The 20344-nt window shown below is 41.0% G+C and overlaps 1 protein-coding gene across 2 annotated transcripts in view; it reads right to left on the reverse strand.

Moving 5' to 3' along the window:
• The window catches only part of fancc (FA complementation group C), a 34262-nt gene extending 15860 nt beyond the window's left edge, over positions 1 to 18402 (reverse strand). For both annotated transcript variants that reach the window (XM_088993833.1, XM_088993834.1), the window contains exons 1-8: positions 18277 to 18402; positions 14141 to 14330; positions 9093 to 9180; positions 8814 to 8908; positions 3376 to 3483; positions 3226 to 3290; positions 1574 to 1738; positions 34 to 193 (exon numbers count right to left, since the gene is read on the reverse strand). In XM_088993833.1, the coding sequence (XP_088849959.1) occupies positions 34 to 193; positions 1574 to 1738; positions 3226 to 3290; positions 3376 to 3483; positions 8814 to 8908; positions 9093 to 9180; positions 14141 to 14296 (837 nt within the window). In that variant the 5' untranslated portion in view covers positions 14297 to 14330; positions 18277 to 18402. The remainder of the gene's footprint in view (positions 1 to 33; positions 194 to 1573; positions 1739 to 3225; positions 3291 to 3375; positions 3484 to 8813; positions 8909 to 9092; positions 9181 to 14140; positions 14331 to 18276) is intronic.
• Positions 18403 to 20344: the final 1942 nt, after the last annotated feature.

Below are 20344 nucleotides of genomic sequence, written 5' to 3' on the forward strand. Positions count from 1 at the left end.
TAGTCATTCGACGATACGGCGGAGCACACCAACCAGTAGCGACTGTGCGATTTCCTGCTCGAGCTGTTGCGGTGACAGCAGTGTGTCAACCAAGACGGTGGACTCTAGCAAACTGAGTATGGCCTCTTCCAGGCTGGGTAGGCTGTGACACCACAGGGCCACAACAGCCTGATTCTCCAATGACAAGGAACCACTGCGTGGGGATAGAAAAGAACAAAAAAGAATATCAAGTGATATCTATTATGTCGCATCGCATTGTATCACATTTTAAGGGAAAACATCTGCTAAGCAGATGTGGAGGCTCTGCTTTTTAAAACAATGCAATCAGAGAGTGGAGCAAAGAAATGAGAGCCGATGATTTGTGTCGTGATATACACAACACACTTAACATTGATTGCTCCTCGAAGAATAAAAGGAAAACTAAAAGCGACGTGTACCAAGTCAAGTTGCCAAATGCACATGAACGACGTGATTTCAATTCAGCGGGGGAAGAAGAGGCCAAGGCGAAACTGTGATTAAATAACCAACGGATTAAGAGACTCTCTAAACTTGTCAAAACATCAGGGCCGGTGAGAAATATCAAGGGTTGAAATACTGCGACACCATTTTGTGGTTTCAAGTACATGTACTAATTTTTAGAGACTATGAATTGTAACTTGATGAGGATAGAGTGGAAATATTTTGCACATTTTTAAACAGTAAAATGGAGTGCAAGTATGCGGGAGGCGATTTTTTTTTTTTTTAAGCAGATAAAGCAAGGCTATGAGTTTTCTTTTTTATGTGAATAAAGTTGAAATATGAACAAAAATGTTTTATGTAGGACAAAATAAGTACAGTATTCCCTCATTTATCGCGGTCAATGACGACAGAGACTACCCATGATAGAGGAAAAACCGCGATGTAGCAAACCCTACATGTATTGGTAAACTTACCTGTGTATGAGTACAAAAAAATATTTATAAGGCAGAATTTAGTGGAACACAGTCCAGTATGTGCATAAAGCAGCACAGGAAATGTTTAATACTGTATTACAGTACAAAACTCTCATGAACTACAGTCAATTGCGTGTTTGCTTTCAACATTTACCTTGTAGTAGACGTGCACATTCCACCATGACGTCCCTGATCCACTGCTGAAAAGGATGCTTTGATCCTCTCTTTCATCTAAAACTGCTTCATGTGTCAAAGAGGGTACAGCAAGTGCTGAAGAATGAATGCCTCTCTGTGTCTTTGTGTTGTCATGTTATTTGTTTAGTTTAGGTTTTTTTTAACTTCAAGATGGTGCCGCGAGAGTGGCTGCCTTTTCAGCAGCTCCTGTATTTTGTTTTCTACCTCTTTCTTTTCCTCTTCCTTTCATAACTTTGCTACTGTTAAATGTAAATTTCTTCAGTGCCAGATGAATAAAGGTACATCCAATCCAATCTAATATACAGTATATAGAGTATAATATTGACAGGTAGACTACTCATCTTTCTTGATGTAACGCACCATATATTGTTGACATTGTAATGGCGTGAAACAGAATATCGCATAAACACTTCTGATGCAAACCTGTGATGCGCAAGTTGGAATACCTGCGATAGGCAGAGTTGACAGCATCCAAGAAGTCATTGGTGAGAGTTCCTCGCACACATGTGAGTGGACGCTGCAGCAAGGCTCCAATAAGAGGAGCAACCTCAGGGCAGGACACCAGGGGAACGCAAGCCATACACGTAGACACAATCTTATCGCATGAACACCTGTGCGAAAAAACTTTCATTCAGGGGATGTATGAGAGCTCGGGCGGTATGGTTGAAAGTGGATCACAATATAAGATTAGCTTATGCTCACAAGGGCCGCGGGTGTGCTGGAGCCTATCCCAGCTGTCTTTGGACAGTCACTGACACTGGGCAGACACTGTGAACCGGTTAGCAGCCAATCACGGGGTGCACAGAGACAAACAACCATCCGTACTCACAATCACACCTACGGACAAATTAGTGTGTTCCATGAACATGTAATTGGAAAATAGCAGTGACAGCACCAATAAAAAAAACTTGAGCAAGGCGAGATGGCTGCCAATATCTATGTATTGTATTGTATTGTATTTTGTACAGCCGGCCCCATTTCAGGCTCAGATAACTCCAATCCTAAAGCTCAAACTAAGGAAGTAACTCATTTTTTAATAAAAGAGTGGAATAGGTTTCTTAAGCTGTATTAAGTATTTATTTACTCCTAAAACTCGGTATTCTGTGGGACCTGCAATTTGAGAGAAAATGACAAAAACACTGGCACTGGAGTGGACGCATTTTTGCACATCGTCTGGCAGTTAAGGAGTTAAAGGACAACCGACGTCACTTTTTTGTTTTTTTAACTGACACCAGAAAAAGTTTTATAGCATCTAAAATACCCAAAACACGCAGTATGATATTTTTAGTCAAATGCAAAACACCAATAAAAATGACTTAAAGTGTCCAAAATCTGCAAAAAATTGAGCTGCGAATTGGGCATTTTCAGAAAGTCTCGCCCCCAGTTCGTGACGTCACGCCACACCGTCTTGCATTGCTAGTGAATCAAAACAATGGCTTCAGATTCGGAGAATATGCTTTCTTGTTCCACATCCAGTGATGAATATGATTCAAATAGTTCTGAAGATGAAAGCATACATGTTTGCAATCGATTAAAGAATTTATTTGTGCCTGTGTACATTGGGAGAAAATCTCTCACCCAAAAAAAGAGGCACAAAATGGCGACCTCCTGTGGCCACCTCCGATTCCACAGGCTGATAAATTCCTTATATGCCGCTTGGACGCCCTCTTCTGGCCTTCTGGCGGCTTTTGGGTGCAACATGAGGTCCCCAGACAAACAAGTACAGCAAAATACATTGATGTGATGGAAGGACCGCTACAATGCGTCTTTTTTACGGTAAAGGGCGGTCCTTTAGTTACGTCACGTACGGACTCGTCACCAACTCAAAAACAGGACTCCCTGAATATTCAGCGCGAGTCTTAAAACGTAAAATATAGTAGAAGTCATTTGAAACCATTTTACAAATTATGGACACAACTTGTCCGGAGACGTCGGTTGTCCTTTAATTAAGCAACTTGCCCACGTGCTGAAGGTGAGCACTATATTGGTCTGCGCCTTGGCTCATCTTCAGTAACTCTCTTTAAAATAACTTCTAGAAGAAATTTATAAGGCAATTTCTAAATTCACTTGACGGGGTCTTTTAACTATTTTTCCTCACCACTCCTTTATGCGTCCCAACGAATTGCAGTTTTTTCCGACGTCTTCCTGCAACCGTGCCACCACCTGAACAGTTGGTCAAAGCATCATTCAATTTCATTGTATCAGACAGTGCATTCAACATGCCAGCATAATCGGCGAGAATCAATACCTTTCCGAGGACTTGGTTCTGGTACCGTGTTGGCGACAAGTGGAAAAGTTTGAGCAAAAAATCCGATGGTGCCTCATCCTCTTCAACGGTAAGTTGACGCAACAGTTTCTGTGGAAGTCATCAAAACAACAAGATGTAAGCAGCTTGATGCTAACAGTAACGATTGTTAGGATCGTGAAAGCTAATTGAGGACGATTCTGTTGGCGTTGCTTCAAAGACGTGAGCTAGAACATAAAAAAAAAGGGAAATAAGTGGGGGGTTGATGGGGGGGGGGGATTCCAGGAGGTAAAAATGTATGGACAACATATGAGAAGGGCCTTTAGATGTGGGTATTCTTTGTTACAAAGGACTTTATGGTTTAACAAGCATTTTTCGGAAGGGGCCTCATCTCTCAGTCAAACACACACACACACACACACACACACACACACACAAAAAAAAAACAATAAGCTCAAATGGTTCTTGACGGTGAAAAATGCTGACGGTAATGACGATAATAAAGGGCCAAAGGAAGAAATACTAGACTGATGAGATAGAAATGTTGACTCACGATAGAGGCGGTACATTTTTATTTATTTTTTAAATGGTGGTTTCTTCCATAGAATTAATTACGTATTTTACCAAAAGCTGGAAAAACAGCAAAATATGAGCGGAGTCCTCTGTGGTCAAATTCTTCATGAACAATGTTTTGGGTTGGATTTGGAGAGGTTTGGTTTGCTTGATGTAACCATTTCTGTCAGACCACATTAAAGGAACAGACTATTTGGAAAAGGTCTTTTAACAACGAGGGGTCTCCGATTTTGCTCCATACTGTGACTTTAACACGAGCCCGACGCAAAGAGCAGACTTTGCAGATGTTTGTCGGAGACAAAAAGGGGAATCGCGGGGAATCGCGGAGTGAAAAAGCAAGACGAGAAGAATAGTTGGAATGCCACACGGCGAGTCACTGCCGGAGTTGCATGGTTTATATACCCTCCACGTCGCCTCACAAAACAAACCCCAATCACTACCATGTGAGCAACCCCGCGAGGGCTCGCTCTGATTGACGGAGGGAGAATTGTGAAGGGAGCCCGTTTCGATACAATGGCGGCCGACTGGAGCGACTTGCTGGCTCCTTTGGTATAGACGAAAAAAAGGGCGGGGTCGGCGACGATGAAATTCAAACCCGATTGCGGCAGGGCAAATGTTTTTAGTCAAATTATGTTCCATAAAAGTAGATTGTTTTGGGAAAAGTTGAACAAAAGTTGAACAGCCCAAATTAATGACAAGCATTGACAGACAGACAGAAGAAAAAAAAGTGCAAGACTCTTTACACACCGGGTGTCAAAGTCAAGGCCCGGGGCCACATTTGGCCCGCCACATCATTTTATTCGGCCCATAAAAGCAAATCATATGTGTGAAATTCCATGATGTTTGCTAAAGTCTTAATAAAAATTCAAATTGTCATATATAAACCACGATTAGAGTCATTAACTCATTCGATGGCCAGACAATGTGCAAATATGTGTCCACTCCAGGGCCAGGGTTTTTGTCATTGTCACTTGAATTCCAGGACCCACATAATTTTGAGTTTTAGGACTACATAAACATCCAATGCAGCATAAGAAAGCGTAGATTGTCTTCTTTGATCAGAAGAAAGTTAATTCCTAAATCATATGGGTCTGGAGTTATATGAGCTTGAAATGAGGGTGGCTGTCCAAAATACAATGCAATGCATACATGTAGCGCTTTAACAACAGCTGAAGCATGTTAACAAAGCGTTAACATGGACAAAAGGCAAATGCTGCCCCCTCGTGGAAAGGGAAAAACACTGCCAGAGGTCTGACCAGTGCTTTATCGGCACCCCCCACAAGAAAAAACAGACTATAAGGTGCACCTTCAATGAATGAAAAATGTTTTCCAAATATAATATATAAATAAATGAGTTTTTCAAATACAAGGCACACCACATTACAAGGCGCTACAGTAGAGGCTGGGGTTATGTACGACTTCGTCTACAGGGGGGAATGGAGTTGGGGGATGCTGATGGTAGTTTTCAAAACCTGTTGTGGCTCAATAATAGTTCACATATGTAGGGTGCACCTGTGTATAAGGCGCAGGGTCTTCTTTTGAAGAAAATCAAGGCTTTTGTGTGCACTTTATACGGTAACTTCAGATGTGTAATTTGAGTACAATGCCAACCGGTATGGCTTCAGGGAGGCTCATTCCATATTTGAGGCTCTGCGAAAACACCAGTATGCATTTTTGCATAAAGCCGTAGCACAGTTTGGGTGGACATCAAGTAGATCTGTGAAGAAATTCATTTGAAATAGGAAGTAATAAAAGTGGACGTGGCAAAATAGAAGTGAATCGTCGATGAAAAGCCCAAATGACTTCCAAAACACACAAAGTATAACGGCGAGTGTGAGCTCAGATTCAGAGCTATGTTTGAAGACTGGAAAGCGACCACAGGGGCTCCGGGGAGCGTCTGTGGTTCGCACGGCTTGAGTCACTAAAAGAAAGCCCTTGAAAGAAGAGCAATCACCATCCCTCTAATATAACACTCTCACATTTAATTCATCATCTCCTCAAAGACCCCACTATGCTCCAGGCGTCACTGTGTGGTCCTCTTGCACGGGCAGGACACAGCCGGCTTCAAACGGCTAGAGCGCTAAGATGTGGTGATGACAGCCGCGCGTGACGTTGAGAAAAAATGAAAAGGCCAAAATATGCTGCCGCCGGCAATCCTTCAAACAACGCGGACCAAAGTCTGACCAGAAGACATTTCGAGTACACAACGTTTTGCTTTGTCGTGAAAAAAGGGGGAAGCCCCTTCCTAGAAAATCCGAACGAGCTGGTAAATTCCATGTTCCAAACCTTTGGATTTTTTACAAATTCAAGTGCTAATAAAAAAATTGCAATTACGCATCACATACTATCACGACAGTCACACTTTCATCCAAGAATTTTGACTTTAATCACAGAATTCTGATTTTAATCTCATAATTTTGAATTTAAAGTTAAAGCAATGCCTGAAACTCATGACAAAAAGTTAGCGGACACCAGGGCAGACAACTCTGAAAAGTTGCCTGCCCGGCCATAAAGTTGCCTGCCACAACTTGAAACACAATAAGACGACTAATCGCAAAAAAAAAACATTATTGCGAAATATAAAGGATTTTTTTAATTAAGTACTTACCACAAATGCTCCCTTGCTTAATTTATGATAAATATTCCTTGCTGAAGATTTTTCTCCAGTTGTCGTTTGTCGTAATGGTGCGCAATGTTTGCGTTGCATTGTCTGCTAAAAGCCACGTGGACTCCTCTTTCTAAGCGCCTTTCAAAACTTTCAAGTACACTTTACAGTCACGGTATAGTCCGAAGCACGAAACAGGCTTCTGATTGGCTGCTGTGCCGAGTAAGCAAATTGCCAAACGAACATTCGTTTGGCCTTTCAAAACTATACTTTCAAAACCCGTGCTAAGACGCCCGATGTAAAAGTTGTACGCCACGGGCCTCCGGGCAGACGTTATTCCAAACACTGGTTAAAGTGAAATTTATTCTCAGAATACTGACTTTAACTCATTCACTGCCATTCACGAATTTATTCGGGAATGAAAATGTAACATAGAGCGCCATTCCCAAATTTGTTCTTCTTGTTTGGGTGCTGAAAAAGCGCTGGCCATGGCCATTGGCAATGTTTTTTTCCCTTCCACCAGGAAGCAGCATTACCCTTTTTTCCATGTGAGCGTTTTGTTCCAGCTTCAGCTGTTGTTAAAGCGCTATAAAAACCAATATGTATGTATTGCATTGTATTGTATTTTGTGCAGCCGCCCTCATTTCAAGATCATATAACTCCAGAACCAAATAATGTAACTTTTTTTTCTGATAAAAGAAGAGAGTCTAAAGTTTCTTACACTGCAATGAATATTTATGTGGTCTTAAAACGCAATATTTTGTGGGCCATGGAATTGCAGTGACAATGACAAAAACCCTGGCACTGAAGTGGATACATTTTTGCACATGTCTAGAAGTGAATGAGTTAATCTCCGAATTTTGATTTAATCTCAGAATTCTGATTTTAAAGTTAAAGTGAACTTTATTCTTCGAATTCTGACTTTAATCTCAGAATTCTGATTTTAATCACAGACTTCTGACTTTAAAGTTAAAGTGAACGTTATTGTCGGAATTCTGACTTTAAAGTCGGAATTCTTTTTTAGTCGTAAACAAGAGTATTCCTTGCACTTAATGAACCTTGAAAAAAAAGCCATGAACAAACGCTATATTTATTGATATTTTAAAGATAACCCCATGTGCATCTCTTCCATGCTAGAGGCCACGTGGCGAATTTGAGGTTTGACACAAATTAATCAAGAGAATACAAACAAAAAGTTAATCTGGCAAAAATGTGGTGGCTTTTTCGACTGTAAACCATGTGGGTGAACTCTGTCAAAAAGTTCTCTTGGACTCCCTTGATGAGCCAGAAAAACCACAGTAAAGTCACCCGGTGCCTGAGCCCATAACATAAAATGCTGATCATTCTCTGGTGAGGGAAGGAACTCCAAAACAGGCTATTTTCATTTGCTTTCAAAGTCTTGTTTCTCTTTTTTCGATTAAAATAACAGAAACCAGCCTTTTTTTTGTTCTTCCCCCACTATAGTGAGGAAACAGGATGTTCAAAGAATGCAGTGGCACTCAATATTAGCCCTACACTAAATCTCATCTCATCTCATCGCATTTTCCATACCGCTTATTCCTCATTAGGGTCGCGGGGGGTGCTGGAGCCTATCTCAGCTGTCTTCGGGCACGAGGCGGGGAACACCCTGAATTGGTTGCCAGCCAATCGCAGGGCACACAAAGACATACAACAGTCACTCTCACACTCACACCTAGGGACAATTTGGAGTGGTCAATCTGCCTGCCATGCATGTTTTTGGAGTGTGGGAGGAAACCGGAGGACCCGGAGAAAACCCACGCGGGTCCAGGGAGAACATGCAAACTCCACACAGGGAGGCCGGACCGGGACGCGAACCGGTGACCCCTGCACTGTGAAGCCGGTGTGCTAACCACTCGACTAGCGGGCCGCCCCTACACTAAATCTGTCATATTTTATTGTTTTAGTAGGGTGTCCCAACCAAAATGTGAAGGACTTTAGACACTAAAATTGCACAAAAATCAAGTTCAAACTATTATGACACACACACACACACACAATTTCTTTTTCCTATCTTTGGCATCCATATGTGTTTACAAGCAACACACAATTGTATGCCATTCAGTACGATATGGCTCAAATGAATTAATTAATTGAATGGATGTATTCCGTCAAAATAGACTGAGCCCCTCTCGTGTTGTGAATTTAACATTGGGAATGTTGTGAATTATGGAATTCTGACCATGAACAAAAATGCATCATATCTTGGAAGGTCAAATGCAATTCAACTGAATAAAATCCCTACCTGTATCCACTGGTTAGCCTTTCTTTCTAAAGCATTGGCCGGGTGCTCGGAGTACAGCTCCCACAGACACTGAAATATCAGCGCCCTGCTTTTATCTTTGAATAAGAAAAGAAGAAACAACAGCTAAAATGAAAGATCAATATCTCCATTAAAGTTACTAAAATGAATAACCTAAATATTTGTGGCGTAATTGAGAAACATTTGAATCATAAAAGGCCACTTCTTAAAGGGCAAGACACACTTCACAGCAATTCAAAATATGTCTTGCGAGGGACTCACCATCAGCCATGACAACGGGGTTCCAGCACAAGCGGCCCAGAATCTGTCCGAGGGAAGGCATCGCCTTCATCGTCTCTGTTGTCGAACTCTTGGAACAGTCAAGAGAAAGTCATTCATTAGTTAGATAAGTTTTTGGTAACTTTCATCATATTGAATTCTATTTCATGACTACAACACCAAAACAAAAGTTAACACTCCTTACCGGACAAATTCGATTATAAGAATAATAATACATGTTATTTCTAAGAGCCTTTCAAAACTATCAAGTACACTTATCAGTCACGGGATAAGAACTTTTTTTTTTGTGCGGGTGAGCAGCGGCAGCCATTCGCGCCAGCGTTCACTCTACCCGGAAATAACACAGCAGCAAAGTTATGAAAGGAGGAGGAAAGGAGAGAAAGAAGTAGAAAAACAAAATACAAAACACAGGCTTTATGTCTCACAGTGGAGAAATTTACATTTCACAGCAGCAAAAACAAAATACAGGAAACAAAAAACAAAAAAAAATAACAAATAATGTGACACAGACACGAAAGACAGCCAGTCATTCAATCTTAAGCACTTTCTGCCCCCTCTTGTATGAAGCAATGCTCGATGAAAGAGAAGAGGATCAAAGCGTCCTTTTCACCAGTGGATCAGGGACATCATGGTGAAAATGTGCACGTCTGCTCCAAGCTAAATGTTGAAAGCAAACACGAAGCTGTAGCATCCATTGACGAAAAAGAGATCGTCTCATATCTCCTGTCCGACGTAAATCCACTTCAATTCCAAGCCGCGGCAGATCCACATACGCATCAGAAACAAAAAAGCAAAAACACAAATGACAAAGGGGTGATGGGATTTTGTCTCTATACGATGTTGCTGCTATGCTACATCGAAATTACTTTTATTTTTGATTCTTTTGTCATCAGGACGAAGGTTCTGCTGTGTGTGTTTAGGGGGGGGCTGCATAGAGAGCTGCATAGTTTTCATTGTGTGGCTCTCGCCGTAACGGCTGTAGTGAAAGACAGAAGACAGCCTGGCTCATGCCCACGATAAGTACTAACTATAATGTGTGTGTGTGCGTGTGTGTGTGTGTGTGTGTGTGTGTGTGTGTGTGTGTGTGTGTGTGTGTGTGTGTGTGTGTGTGTGTGCGTGCGTGTGTGTGTGTGTGTGTGTGTGTGTGTGTGTGTGTGTGTGTGTGTGTGTGTGTGTGTGTGTGGCTCATAACCCAGATTTTACACAGGAGCCAGTTTAAGCAACCTTTATGTGAATGCCCCCACCCCAGCCTAAATAAATAAATAAACCCCAGCAAAATACCAAAACCACTCACATGTGCGACCCAAGCGTAGCCAAGCCTGTGTACAGTATTGCCTAATGAACCCATATCAAGCCTGTATCGTATTTGAACCATGAGCTAATTAAGTTCAACAGTGAAGCTTTGTTGCTAGAAAAGCCCACACAGAGCAACTGGACGTATGCAAGTGTAATGGAGGCAATGTGCTGTTGCTCAAGCAGAGAGAAACTGCGAGGTGGCCTCAACGTGTTGAAAGCGCCAGCTCATATACGGACCACGTGCAGCTGCCTTTGAAATGGCTTCCATAGGTTCCTTGGTGGGCCTTCAAACAATTCCATTTTAGGTTTACGGGAAGTCGTTTGGACTATGGCCGTGATGTTAGTGAATATGCACACTTGCCGTTATCGACCAAGATTAACTCATTCACTGCCATTTACAAATTTATTTGGGAATTGTAATTGCTCCTGTATTTTGTGTTTCTACTTCTTTCTTTCCTTTCCTCTTCCTTTCATAACTTTGCTGTTGTGAAATGTAAATTTCTCCACTGCGAGACGAATACAGGTAAATCCAATCCAATCCAAAATATGAAGGAGAGTGCCATTCCCGAATTTTTTTTTTTCTTGCTTGGGTTCCGATAAAGCGCTGACCATGGCCTCTGGCAATGTTTTTTTTCTTTTCCACAAGGTTGTTAAAGCGCGATATAAACCAATATGTATGTATTGCATTGTATTTTGGACAGCCACCCTCATGAAGCAGTATATATTATTATTATTATTATTATTATTATTATTATTATATTTATTTATTTATTTATTTATTTATTTATTTATTTATTTATTTAACTTATTTTATTTTCTGATGAAAGAAAAGAGTGTGAGGTTTCTTACGCTGCGTTGAATGTTTATGTAGTCCGAAAACTCAATATTATGTGGGTTCGAGTGACAATGAGAAAAACACTGGCACTGTAGTGGACACATTTTTGCACACGTCTGGCAGTTAATGAGTTAAACACAATAAAAAAAAAACATGCACATTAAGATTCTGTACAGTTCCCGTCTGCCATCAATTGGCTGGCAAGCAAATTCAACCAGTTTTAGTTGAAATCACATTTGGTCTGTGTGAAAAGAAACCTGAAAATGTTTTGATAGCTTTGCGCCTATGATTTAAGCATGAAACAGGCAAGATGGCCAACTTGACTCATTTCGCCGAGTGAGATCACCATTCATGGGAAGCAGAGTGGTCAAAGGCAGCTTCTCTTTAAGCTCCGCGCTCCATCGGTAAAAGCACATGTGATCATGAGCCCCTAACCATCTTCCGATCCTAAACATGTGGTTTTTAAAAATGCTGTGTGATGGTGCAGCTGTGTGCAGATAAATGATCATTTCCTTGTTAATACCATCCCGAGCAAGATGTTAACTGGAATCCGTAGCATAATTGAAGCCTTGTTGACACTGCGGCTAATGAATAAAAATGTCTGGTCTGTGCGTCTTGATTAAAAACAGACCCAATCTAATGATTCAGAGTCAAGGGCGGGTTTATAGAAATCCTGGCTAATTTAAGAAGAAAAAAAGCAAAGAGGAAAACACTTGCTCCTGACATCATTGGGCTTCAATCAGACCTGTCTGAACAGTAAATGGCAGTTTCCACGATGAACTCATCAATAAAAAGCCTGTAGCGGTCTTTCTAAACGGCTTCATCGCTTTTCATATCATCTGGACCGCTTGAGAGCCGGTAAATCAGGAATTCTTCGTCGAATAAATGCACTAGGAACGTTACGGAGATGGACGAGAAAATGAGAAACATTCAATTCTGATCTGATTCAACACTTGGAACTTTTTGGGCGGGCGCCACAAGAAAGTTGTAAAGTCATCAAGGGATACGGAGCGCTGCCAAGAAGCAGGCTATCCTCAGCTGGTCTTTTATGACTCCGGTGCCTGTAAAAAAGGATTTCAGTCCAATTAAACTATACCAGCTTTTCTCCCTGTTTTTTTTTATTTATTTATTTAATTCTTCATTTTACACACCCCAGCATGACATATGCCTGGAGTGATGCTCACAGAGTGAAAGATGGAAAACACTAAAGATTTTTTATGCCAATGTTTTGTTCTGCTGAAGCAGTCCAAAGCAAATTTTGTGTTTAAGCAAAGCTTTAAAGGACAACTGACGTCTCCGGACAAGTTGTGTCCATAATTTGTAAAATGGCTTCAAATGACTTATACTGAGCGTATTTTACAAAGATTCCACCGCATATAGCTATATTTTACGTTTTAAGATTTGCGCTGAATATTCCAGAAGTCTTGTTTTTGAGTTGGTGATGAGCACGTACGTGACGTCACTGAAGGAACGCCCCTGACCGAAAAAAGGACACATTGTAGCAGTCCTTCCATCACGTCAATATATTTTGCTGTACTTGTTTGGTCTGAAAATGTCGTGTTGTACCAAAAAGAGCCAGAAGAGGGCGACCAAGCTCCATGTAAGGAATTTATCAGCCTGTGGAAACTGGCTGATTAATTCCTCACACGGAGCTTGGTCGCCATTTTCTGCCTCTTTTTTGGTGATACATTTCCCCCCAATGTTGCCTCAAAATGGTACGGAATAAATGATTTAATCGATTGCAAACCTGTATGCTTTCCTCTTCAGAACTATTTGAATCATATTCATAACTGGATGTGTAACAAGAAAGCATACTCTCCGAATCTGAAGCCTTTGTTTGGATTCTCCAGCAATGCAAGACATCTTGGCGTGACGTCACGAACTGCTTGGAGAGCCTTCTCCACTGTGAGACTAATAAAGGCAAATCCAATCCAATCCCATTCCTCCTGCTACAGATCAAGTATTTTTGCACAAAAACGTGTAATATTTGAGGGTGGATATCATACTGCAAACAGTCCCCAGCTGATAAATCGGCAACTGTTAGTGTTTGACATCGTTTGATTTTGCTGACTCAGATTGTCTAATCTAACATCAGTGTGTCTGAATTTTCAACAGAGTCTTGTTTTTTTTTTTTAACTAACTGGGCTCCTCGGACGGCATGACCCCTTTTCCTTTAATCCCGAGTCCAGACTTTATGTTCCATATAAAAAAAATTGTCTGATTGGATCTACCAGTTAACTGAGTTACGAGGCATGGTCACCGAACAAATTAAACTTGTCAGTCCAAGTACCAGTGTATTACCCAGTCACTAGAAGGCACCGATATATATTTTTTCCTTGCTCAAACAAGAAAGCTTCATTGAGATTAAAACACCACATTAAAAACGTCCAAACTATTTCACATTACACAGCATATAAAACCGTCAAGAAAAGTCAATTTGAGGAAGTTTGTAATTCCCGAGAAGGAGAACGAGCACTTGTGGTCTTAGAAACACTGAAATCTCACAGTCCCCCCCCCGTCTCTCACTTCCCCTACTGCCCAAGGCTGCTACAGCTGATTTGGGGATACATTAGGTTAGTACCGCGAGTCCCAGAGCGGCTATTGCCTGACAAACTCAACATTGCAGCGCTGTCAGCCAGATATAGGCGACCTGTACAGCGCACAGAGCGGTCTCTGTTGGACTCCGAACGCTGGACTTACTGTTCGCGGGCTGCTTTGGACAGAGGCGGACTGTGCATGCGTGTGTTCATGTATGCGCGCTAGCTAGTTTCATTAATCTGATGGCTGTTTGGCTGCTGATCCAATTGATAATTTATCTCAGCGGGTTGAGCGTGTCAGCTCGGTGTTGGCACGCTTACATGAAACAAACGGTCAGTATCACGTGACTATGGATACTTACCATGCCGTTGACGTGTATAAAGAGTCGCTGGAGGAAATCCCTCAGTGAGCACAGGTGAACGCAGGTATCTTTTTGAACGTCCACATCGTCGGCTGGATCCCAAGTCTCAACTTTGTCCAGCCAAAATTTCATCTCGGCTTGCTGAACGAGGGCCATTGATTCAAAAGGCGCTTGGTTTCGTAGGAGGATCCTTCAACAGAAAGAAAAAGAGTCCATTTTTGTCATTATGGGGGTTATCGTGGACAGTGTATTGTCAAGGAATGGGGAAGAGAGCCGGGAAACATTGACTTTGGTTGAATCAAAGTTTAATTATGTTTTGTTGAAGGTTGCGCATTGCTATAAAAATGGATGAAATATGAGTGTTGAGTCACAAAAATTACAGATCACTTTTTTTATGATAGAAACATCATGTCATAGGGCAATACAAGAAAGAGCTGTGAGAAAAAATACACTTGATTAAAAAGATTAAAAAAAAATAGCATTCAGTTGTAGTTCAGAGACTCCTTATTTTCACCAAAAGCTTTCTTACCACAAAATGGAAAATATTCGCCCGCCACTAATTCCCAAGAATAAATGATTTCAGATTCAAAATGTAACTGAAGCTATTTCTAATAACTTCCGCCATCATCTGAACTTCTTTGAAGGCATTGGACGTTTCGCTCCTCATCCGAAGAGCTTTGTCAGCGAACTGAAGTTCTGCTGGTAACCCTGGTCCTATATATTGGATTGGATTAGCCTTTATTAGTCTCGCAGTGGAAACATTTACAATATATATCCCTGATGGACAAAGGTGGATAATCAATTAGGGATGTATATCAGAATCAGAATCATATTTATTGCCAAGTATGTAGAACACACAAGGAATTTGTTTCCGGTAGAACACGCTGAACTAGTATAATCATCAAAAAATTGCAAAGAGGCACTATACAGTTCTATTTGGGTTACTGTTTAAAGAGTTAATGGCTTGGTGGAAGAAGCTATTTAAATGTCTGGTGGATTTGGTGCGCATGGATCGGTAGCGCCTGCCTGAAGGGAGTAACTGGAAAAGGTGGTGGGCAGGGTGCGGAGGGTCCAGTAGGATTTTCCATGCCCTTGTTTGGATTCTTGCAGTGTACAAGTCCTCGAGAGTGGGTAGCGCGGTGTCGATTTTTTTCTGCCGTCCTAACTGTTTGTATATATAGGGCCAGAGTTACCAGCACAACTTTAGTTCGCCGACGAAGCTCTTTGGATGAGAAGCAAAACGTCTGACACCTTCAAAGAAGTACAGATGACGGGTGAAGAAACCTGTTCCAACGGACCATTGCTATACGACTGAGAGCCTACACAGACGTACGTATTTCCAATAACAATCAAAAACACGGATTGTAAAGGATGACAGTCTTTCCCAGTCATAACGGTCCTCTGAGGGAAACCATAACTGCAATGAGTCCCACGACGAACGTGAATTTCAGCCAAGCACCTTTGCCAATTAACACTTTTAAATGTTACTCGCTTAAAGGACAACCGACACCTCCGGACAAGTTGTGTCCATAATTTGTAAAATCACTTCAAATGACTTCTATTGAGCGTATTTTACAAAGATTCCACGGCATATATCTATATTATATGTTTTAAGACTTGCACTGAATATTCAAGAAGTCTTGTTTTCGAGTTGATGACGATGCCTGACGTGACGTCATGTCTGTAACGCCCCTGACCGAGAAAGCGACACACAATGCATTTTTGGGTACTTTGTTTGGTCTGAGAACTTCGTGTTGATGGCGAAATTAGAAGGAAAAAACATAAATAATGCAATGGTGAATCATTGTGCGTTACACCAAGATGACTATTTGATACTAGTTGACACAAATTTCCAGCAGACAAATCAGCCCATTTCCAACGGAGCTTGGGCGCCATCTTGTGCATTTTCTGGGACGCTACGATGGAGTCTGACGGCTCGAATTGATACGAGAAGACTTCTTTAATCGATTGCAAACATATATGCTTTCCTCTTCAGAACTATTTGAATCATATTCATAAATGGATGAGTAACAAGAAAGCATCTTCTCCGAATCTGAAGCCATTGTTTTGATTCTAGAGCAAGGCATGACGTACTGGCATGACGTCACTAACTGGGGGCGGGACTTTCTGAAAATGCCCAATTCGCAGCTCAATTTTTTGCAGATTTTGGACACTTTAAGTCATTTTTATTGGTGTTCTGCATTTGACTAAAAATATCAGCCTGCGTGTTTTGGGTATTTTAGATGCTATAAAACGTTTTTCCGATGTCAGTTAGGAAACAAAAAAAATGGTGTCGGTTGTCCTTTAAGGCAGGACACAGAACCGGGAGTTCAGAACATTCCCAGGGAGATATCGATTGATCTATCCACGTGTGATGTGAGCCTGATCATCGATTTCCTGACAGTCAATACAAAAGCTTTTATTCAACGCTGGGAAAGGCCCTGATTGTTGCTGTTGTAAAGCCTCAGCATTTCTTTCTTGGAATGAGCCGCAAATTTTCTCTCCTTCTTAATGATCCACTGGAGAAGATCGTTTTGGTCTTCCTCCTTGCGAAGTTCCTGCTCCTTCACGGACAACAATTCCTCCAAGCCGTTTTGATAAGACAAGTGGCTTTTTGCTTCCATCAACTCCATGAAGACCTCATTCCAGCTTCGCTCCTCTTTGTCAATCTCGGCCTGTTCTTTCAGCAACGGTTGTGTTGGATTTTCAGGGGCTACGTGGTCTCCCTCCAAGGTCAGTTCATGGAGTCGCCTCATTCTCTCGTGCTCATCTCCTAAACACATGTCCCGCACCTTTTGGAGAAGATCGCTCTCGTTTTTTTTCTTCATCTTTTGCACTTCCACCTCATTGGTCAGGTACTCCACTTGGACCCACAGGGTCGTGTACTCTTCCATTTCCAGCCGTAGTTTGGCCAAGAGCGCTACTGCGGCGGGGCCTTGGGTCTTGGCCCGCTCCTCCATACATTGGAGCTGCGATTGCAGGTCCCTCGCTTCCTTCTCCAGACACTCCTTCTCTGCCTCAAAGAACATGCCGGACATCTTCTGGCATGCCAAGCCGTACATGTCAAATGCTAATCGCAACAGCCGTGAAAACATGCTGTCTTGATAACCGGGGATGCACTTTGCATTAACAAAAACAGCAGTTTGAACAAATGCATGGCAAACAATCGGTCATGTGAAAGCACCAGCAGAAGACAGCAGCAGTGCTTTTGTATTAGTCTTCCAAACCTTTATGATGTCATAGGATTGTCCGCTTCACCGCCATCACCAAGGCAACCGCTAAATGTGTAGCTGACACGTAATATGTGACAGGAGAGCAATGAACACAAAATGTGAATGGAGACTTTTTGACCATCTTAAATCGATTCTTCCCACAGGAAGTAAAGTGAACCAGCATATTTGTTATTCAGCATTCACAAATTTAAAAAAAAATTAGTTGGAGTCGCCTTAACTGCTCCAACCACCATCTTTTTTCATTGTTGTGTGTAAATTATTTTCAATAGCACAGGAGCATAAACATTTATTAATAGGTGAAACCGTGATTACGCAGGAGCCATTGTAGTTTAAATTAAAATGTAGCGTGGGAGAATCTCAGAATGAAATAATACATTTTGGATAGAACTAGATTTGATTATGAGTTTGGAAGTTTTGACATTGAAAATGTGGATATCTTTATAAAAAAGTTGGAATAATCAACAAGTTGGTCTCCAGTTGGTCCAGAATCCTGCTACTTGTCTCTCGACTGGTACTTGTAAAAAAGGCGAGTCCATAACTCCAACTCTGGAAACCCTTCACCGACTCCCTATACGTTTTAGATTCATTTTTAAGTTCCAGATATTTGTTTTCAAATCTTTAAATTGCCTCGTGCACCTGGCCGGTTCTTTATGTCGAAAGCGCAATCCAAAGCTCTGCACAGCAAGTACATAGCACTTTATTGCAGTGCTACACAATGCTGACAATAGCCACATAAATTGCCCATAAAAATATGTACGTGCACAAAAATCGCTTTTCGACATCGAATAATTCAAGGGAAATGCGGAAACTTGTGTCAGACACTGTATAAAGCGCTTACTAATGACACATTTGTAACACACTCGTGACAGTAATCTTTTGACGATGAAATGAAGTATAACTTACCCTTGAAGACGTATTTAAATTCCAGTAAAACGAATGTATCATTTTCGTTTACACATTTAAGAGGTAAAGTGAACTTTTTCCAAACGATGTCAGCAAACTGTATTTCCCTCTTTCACATAGTTCCGCGTACGAGCTAAAACGATTGGCTGACGGAGCATCACGTGTACATCACGGCCTTGTGGGAAATGTAGTTTTCTTAACGCCGATGTCGGTTGTCGGACATAAGTATCACTCAGTTGCACTTATTCTATATTTTAAAAAAGCACATTTGAACATATTTTAAATAAACACGGTACGTTAATTTGAATAGAAGAAAAAATACGCTAACGATATATGCATAAATACAGGAACACCATGTTCAAGAATTTGACGGGTATTTAATTAAGTCTGTCTCCTTCTGGAAAGCCGGTAAATTAAATCGGAGAGGTCATCTAACTTTCTATTACATGCCTTAAAAATATTCGAGATATTTGACGATATCCTTTCCTCAACACACATTGTACTTTTCAGCATTTTTTAGCGTCAAGAGGAAACAAGGGATTGACAGAGAAAAGGAGAAGGGTGCTGTGACCAATGTGAAACAGCATCGCTGAGTATTCTGGCACGTACACAGCAATGTATTTTTACTGCGTGTAGCCTGTGCGTATATGTGGGTGCTCTTCAGATGATCCTCTGATTAAATATGCTGTTGCATCCAGATTTACTGTACACAGCTGCCTGCAAAAAAATATTTTATTTCAACAGCTCAACTGCGAATGGGCAGTTCTGTAGTACCCCAAAAAATCCACTAGATGGTACTATAGTGAAAACGGCCGTTACCTTTATTCGTTTCGCAGTGGAGAATTTTACATTTCACGGCAGAAAATTTATGAAAGGAAGAGGAAAGGAAAGAAAGAAAACGGAATGCTGTACAGTACTCATTTTATAATCAGTTTTTGCAGAGAATCTGCCTTCCTGCTCAATTTGCCTCACCCTTTTAAATCTTTGTGGGAAACAAGATCCAAGGCATAAATAACAGTATATTATTTATTTATTTGTTTATTTATTTTATAATAATAATTAATTTGAAAAAAAACTTTGCTTGAATCATCCTTTCATCCATCCATCCCTTCAATCTATTTTCCAATCCATTGACAGGATCCTCACAAGGGATGCGGGGTATGCTGGGGCTCATAATAATAATAATAATAATAATAATAATAATAATAATAATAATAATAATAATAATAATACATTGTATTTATAAGCTCTTTTCAAAACTCTCAAGGTCACTTTACAATCACAGGATAGGTTTTTCTGTGGGTGAGCAGCGGCAGCCACACGCGCCAGCGTTCACTCAACCCAGAAGTAACTCAAATAGACAGAAAGCTAGCTAGCCAGCCAATCGATAGCCAACAGATATCTAGCTAGATAGCCAGCTAGATAGTGGATAGCTAGCTATATAGCTGATAGCTATAATAATAATAATAATAATAATAATAATAATAATAATAATAATAATAATAATAATAATAATAATAATTTGTATTTATAAGCGCCTTTCAAAACTCTAAAGGACATAGCGAATAGATAGATAGCTAGATCGGTAGTAATCAGATTACACCCTGAACTGGTAACCAGCCAATGTTAGGGCACACATAGATAAACAAGCTTTTGCGCTCATATTCACACTTTGGATCACTTTAGAGTGTTTCATGAACATGACATGGAGCATTTTGGAATGTGGGAGGGGAAACTGGAGCACCCAGAAAAAACCCACAGAGAGAACATTGGAGAACATTGTTTTTAATAGTTTTATTTGATTTTTTCTGATTTGAATCATTTTCGTAGTTAGTGCTTAACAAGTTTCTTTGTCCAGACAGCCCAAATTTAATTTCATTGTCAAAACTTAATGGCATCATGGTCTGGCTTCTGTTTTGCACTTTCTTCCAGTGGGAGGTAACAGGAAGTGGTGCTGGCCAGGATGATGTTTAGGGCCTTTCCTTGACGACTGCAGGCCTGCTTAATGTCTCCCCCCCCCCCATTTTTAGTTAGGTGGGCCCCAATCATAAGGCGAGTGATTTTAATG

This window comes from Hippocampus bargibanti, linkage group LG04 (assembly GCF_051943395.1).
Source record: "Hippocampus bargibanti isolate YZ-2025 linkage group LG04, ASM5194339v1, whole genome shotgun sequence".
NCBI classification, from domain to species: domain Eukaryota; kingdom Metazoa; phylum Chordata; class Actinopteri; order Syngnathiformes; family Syngnathidae; genus Hippocampus; species Hippocampus bargibanti.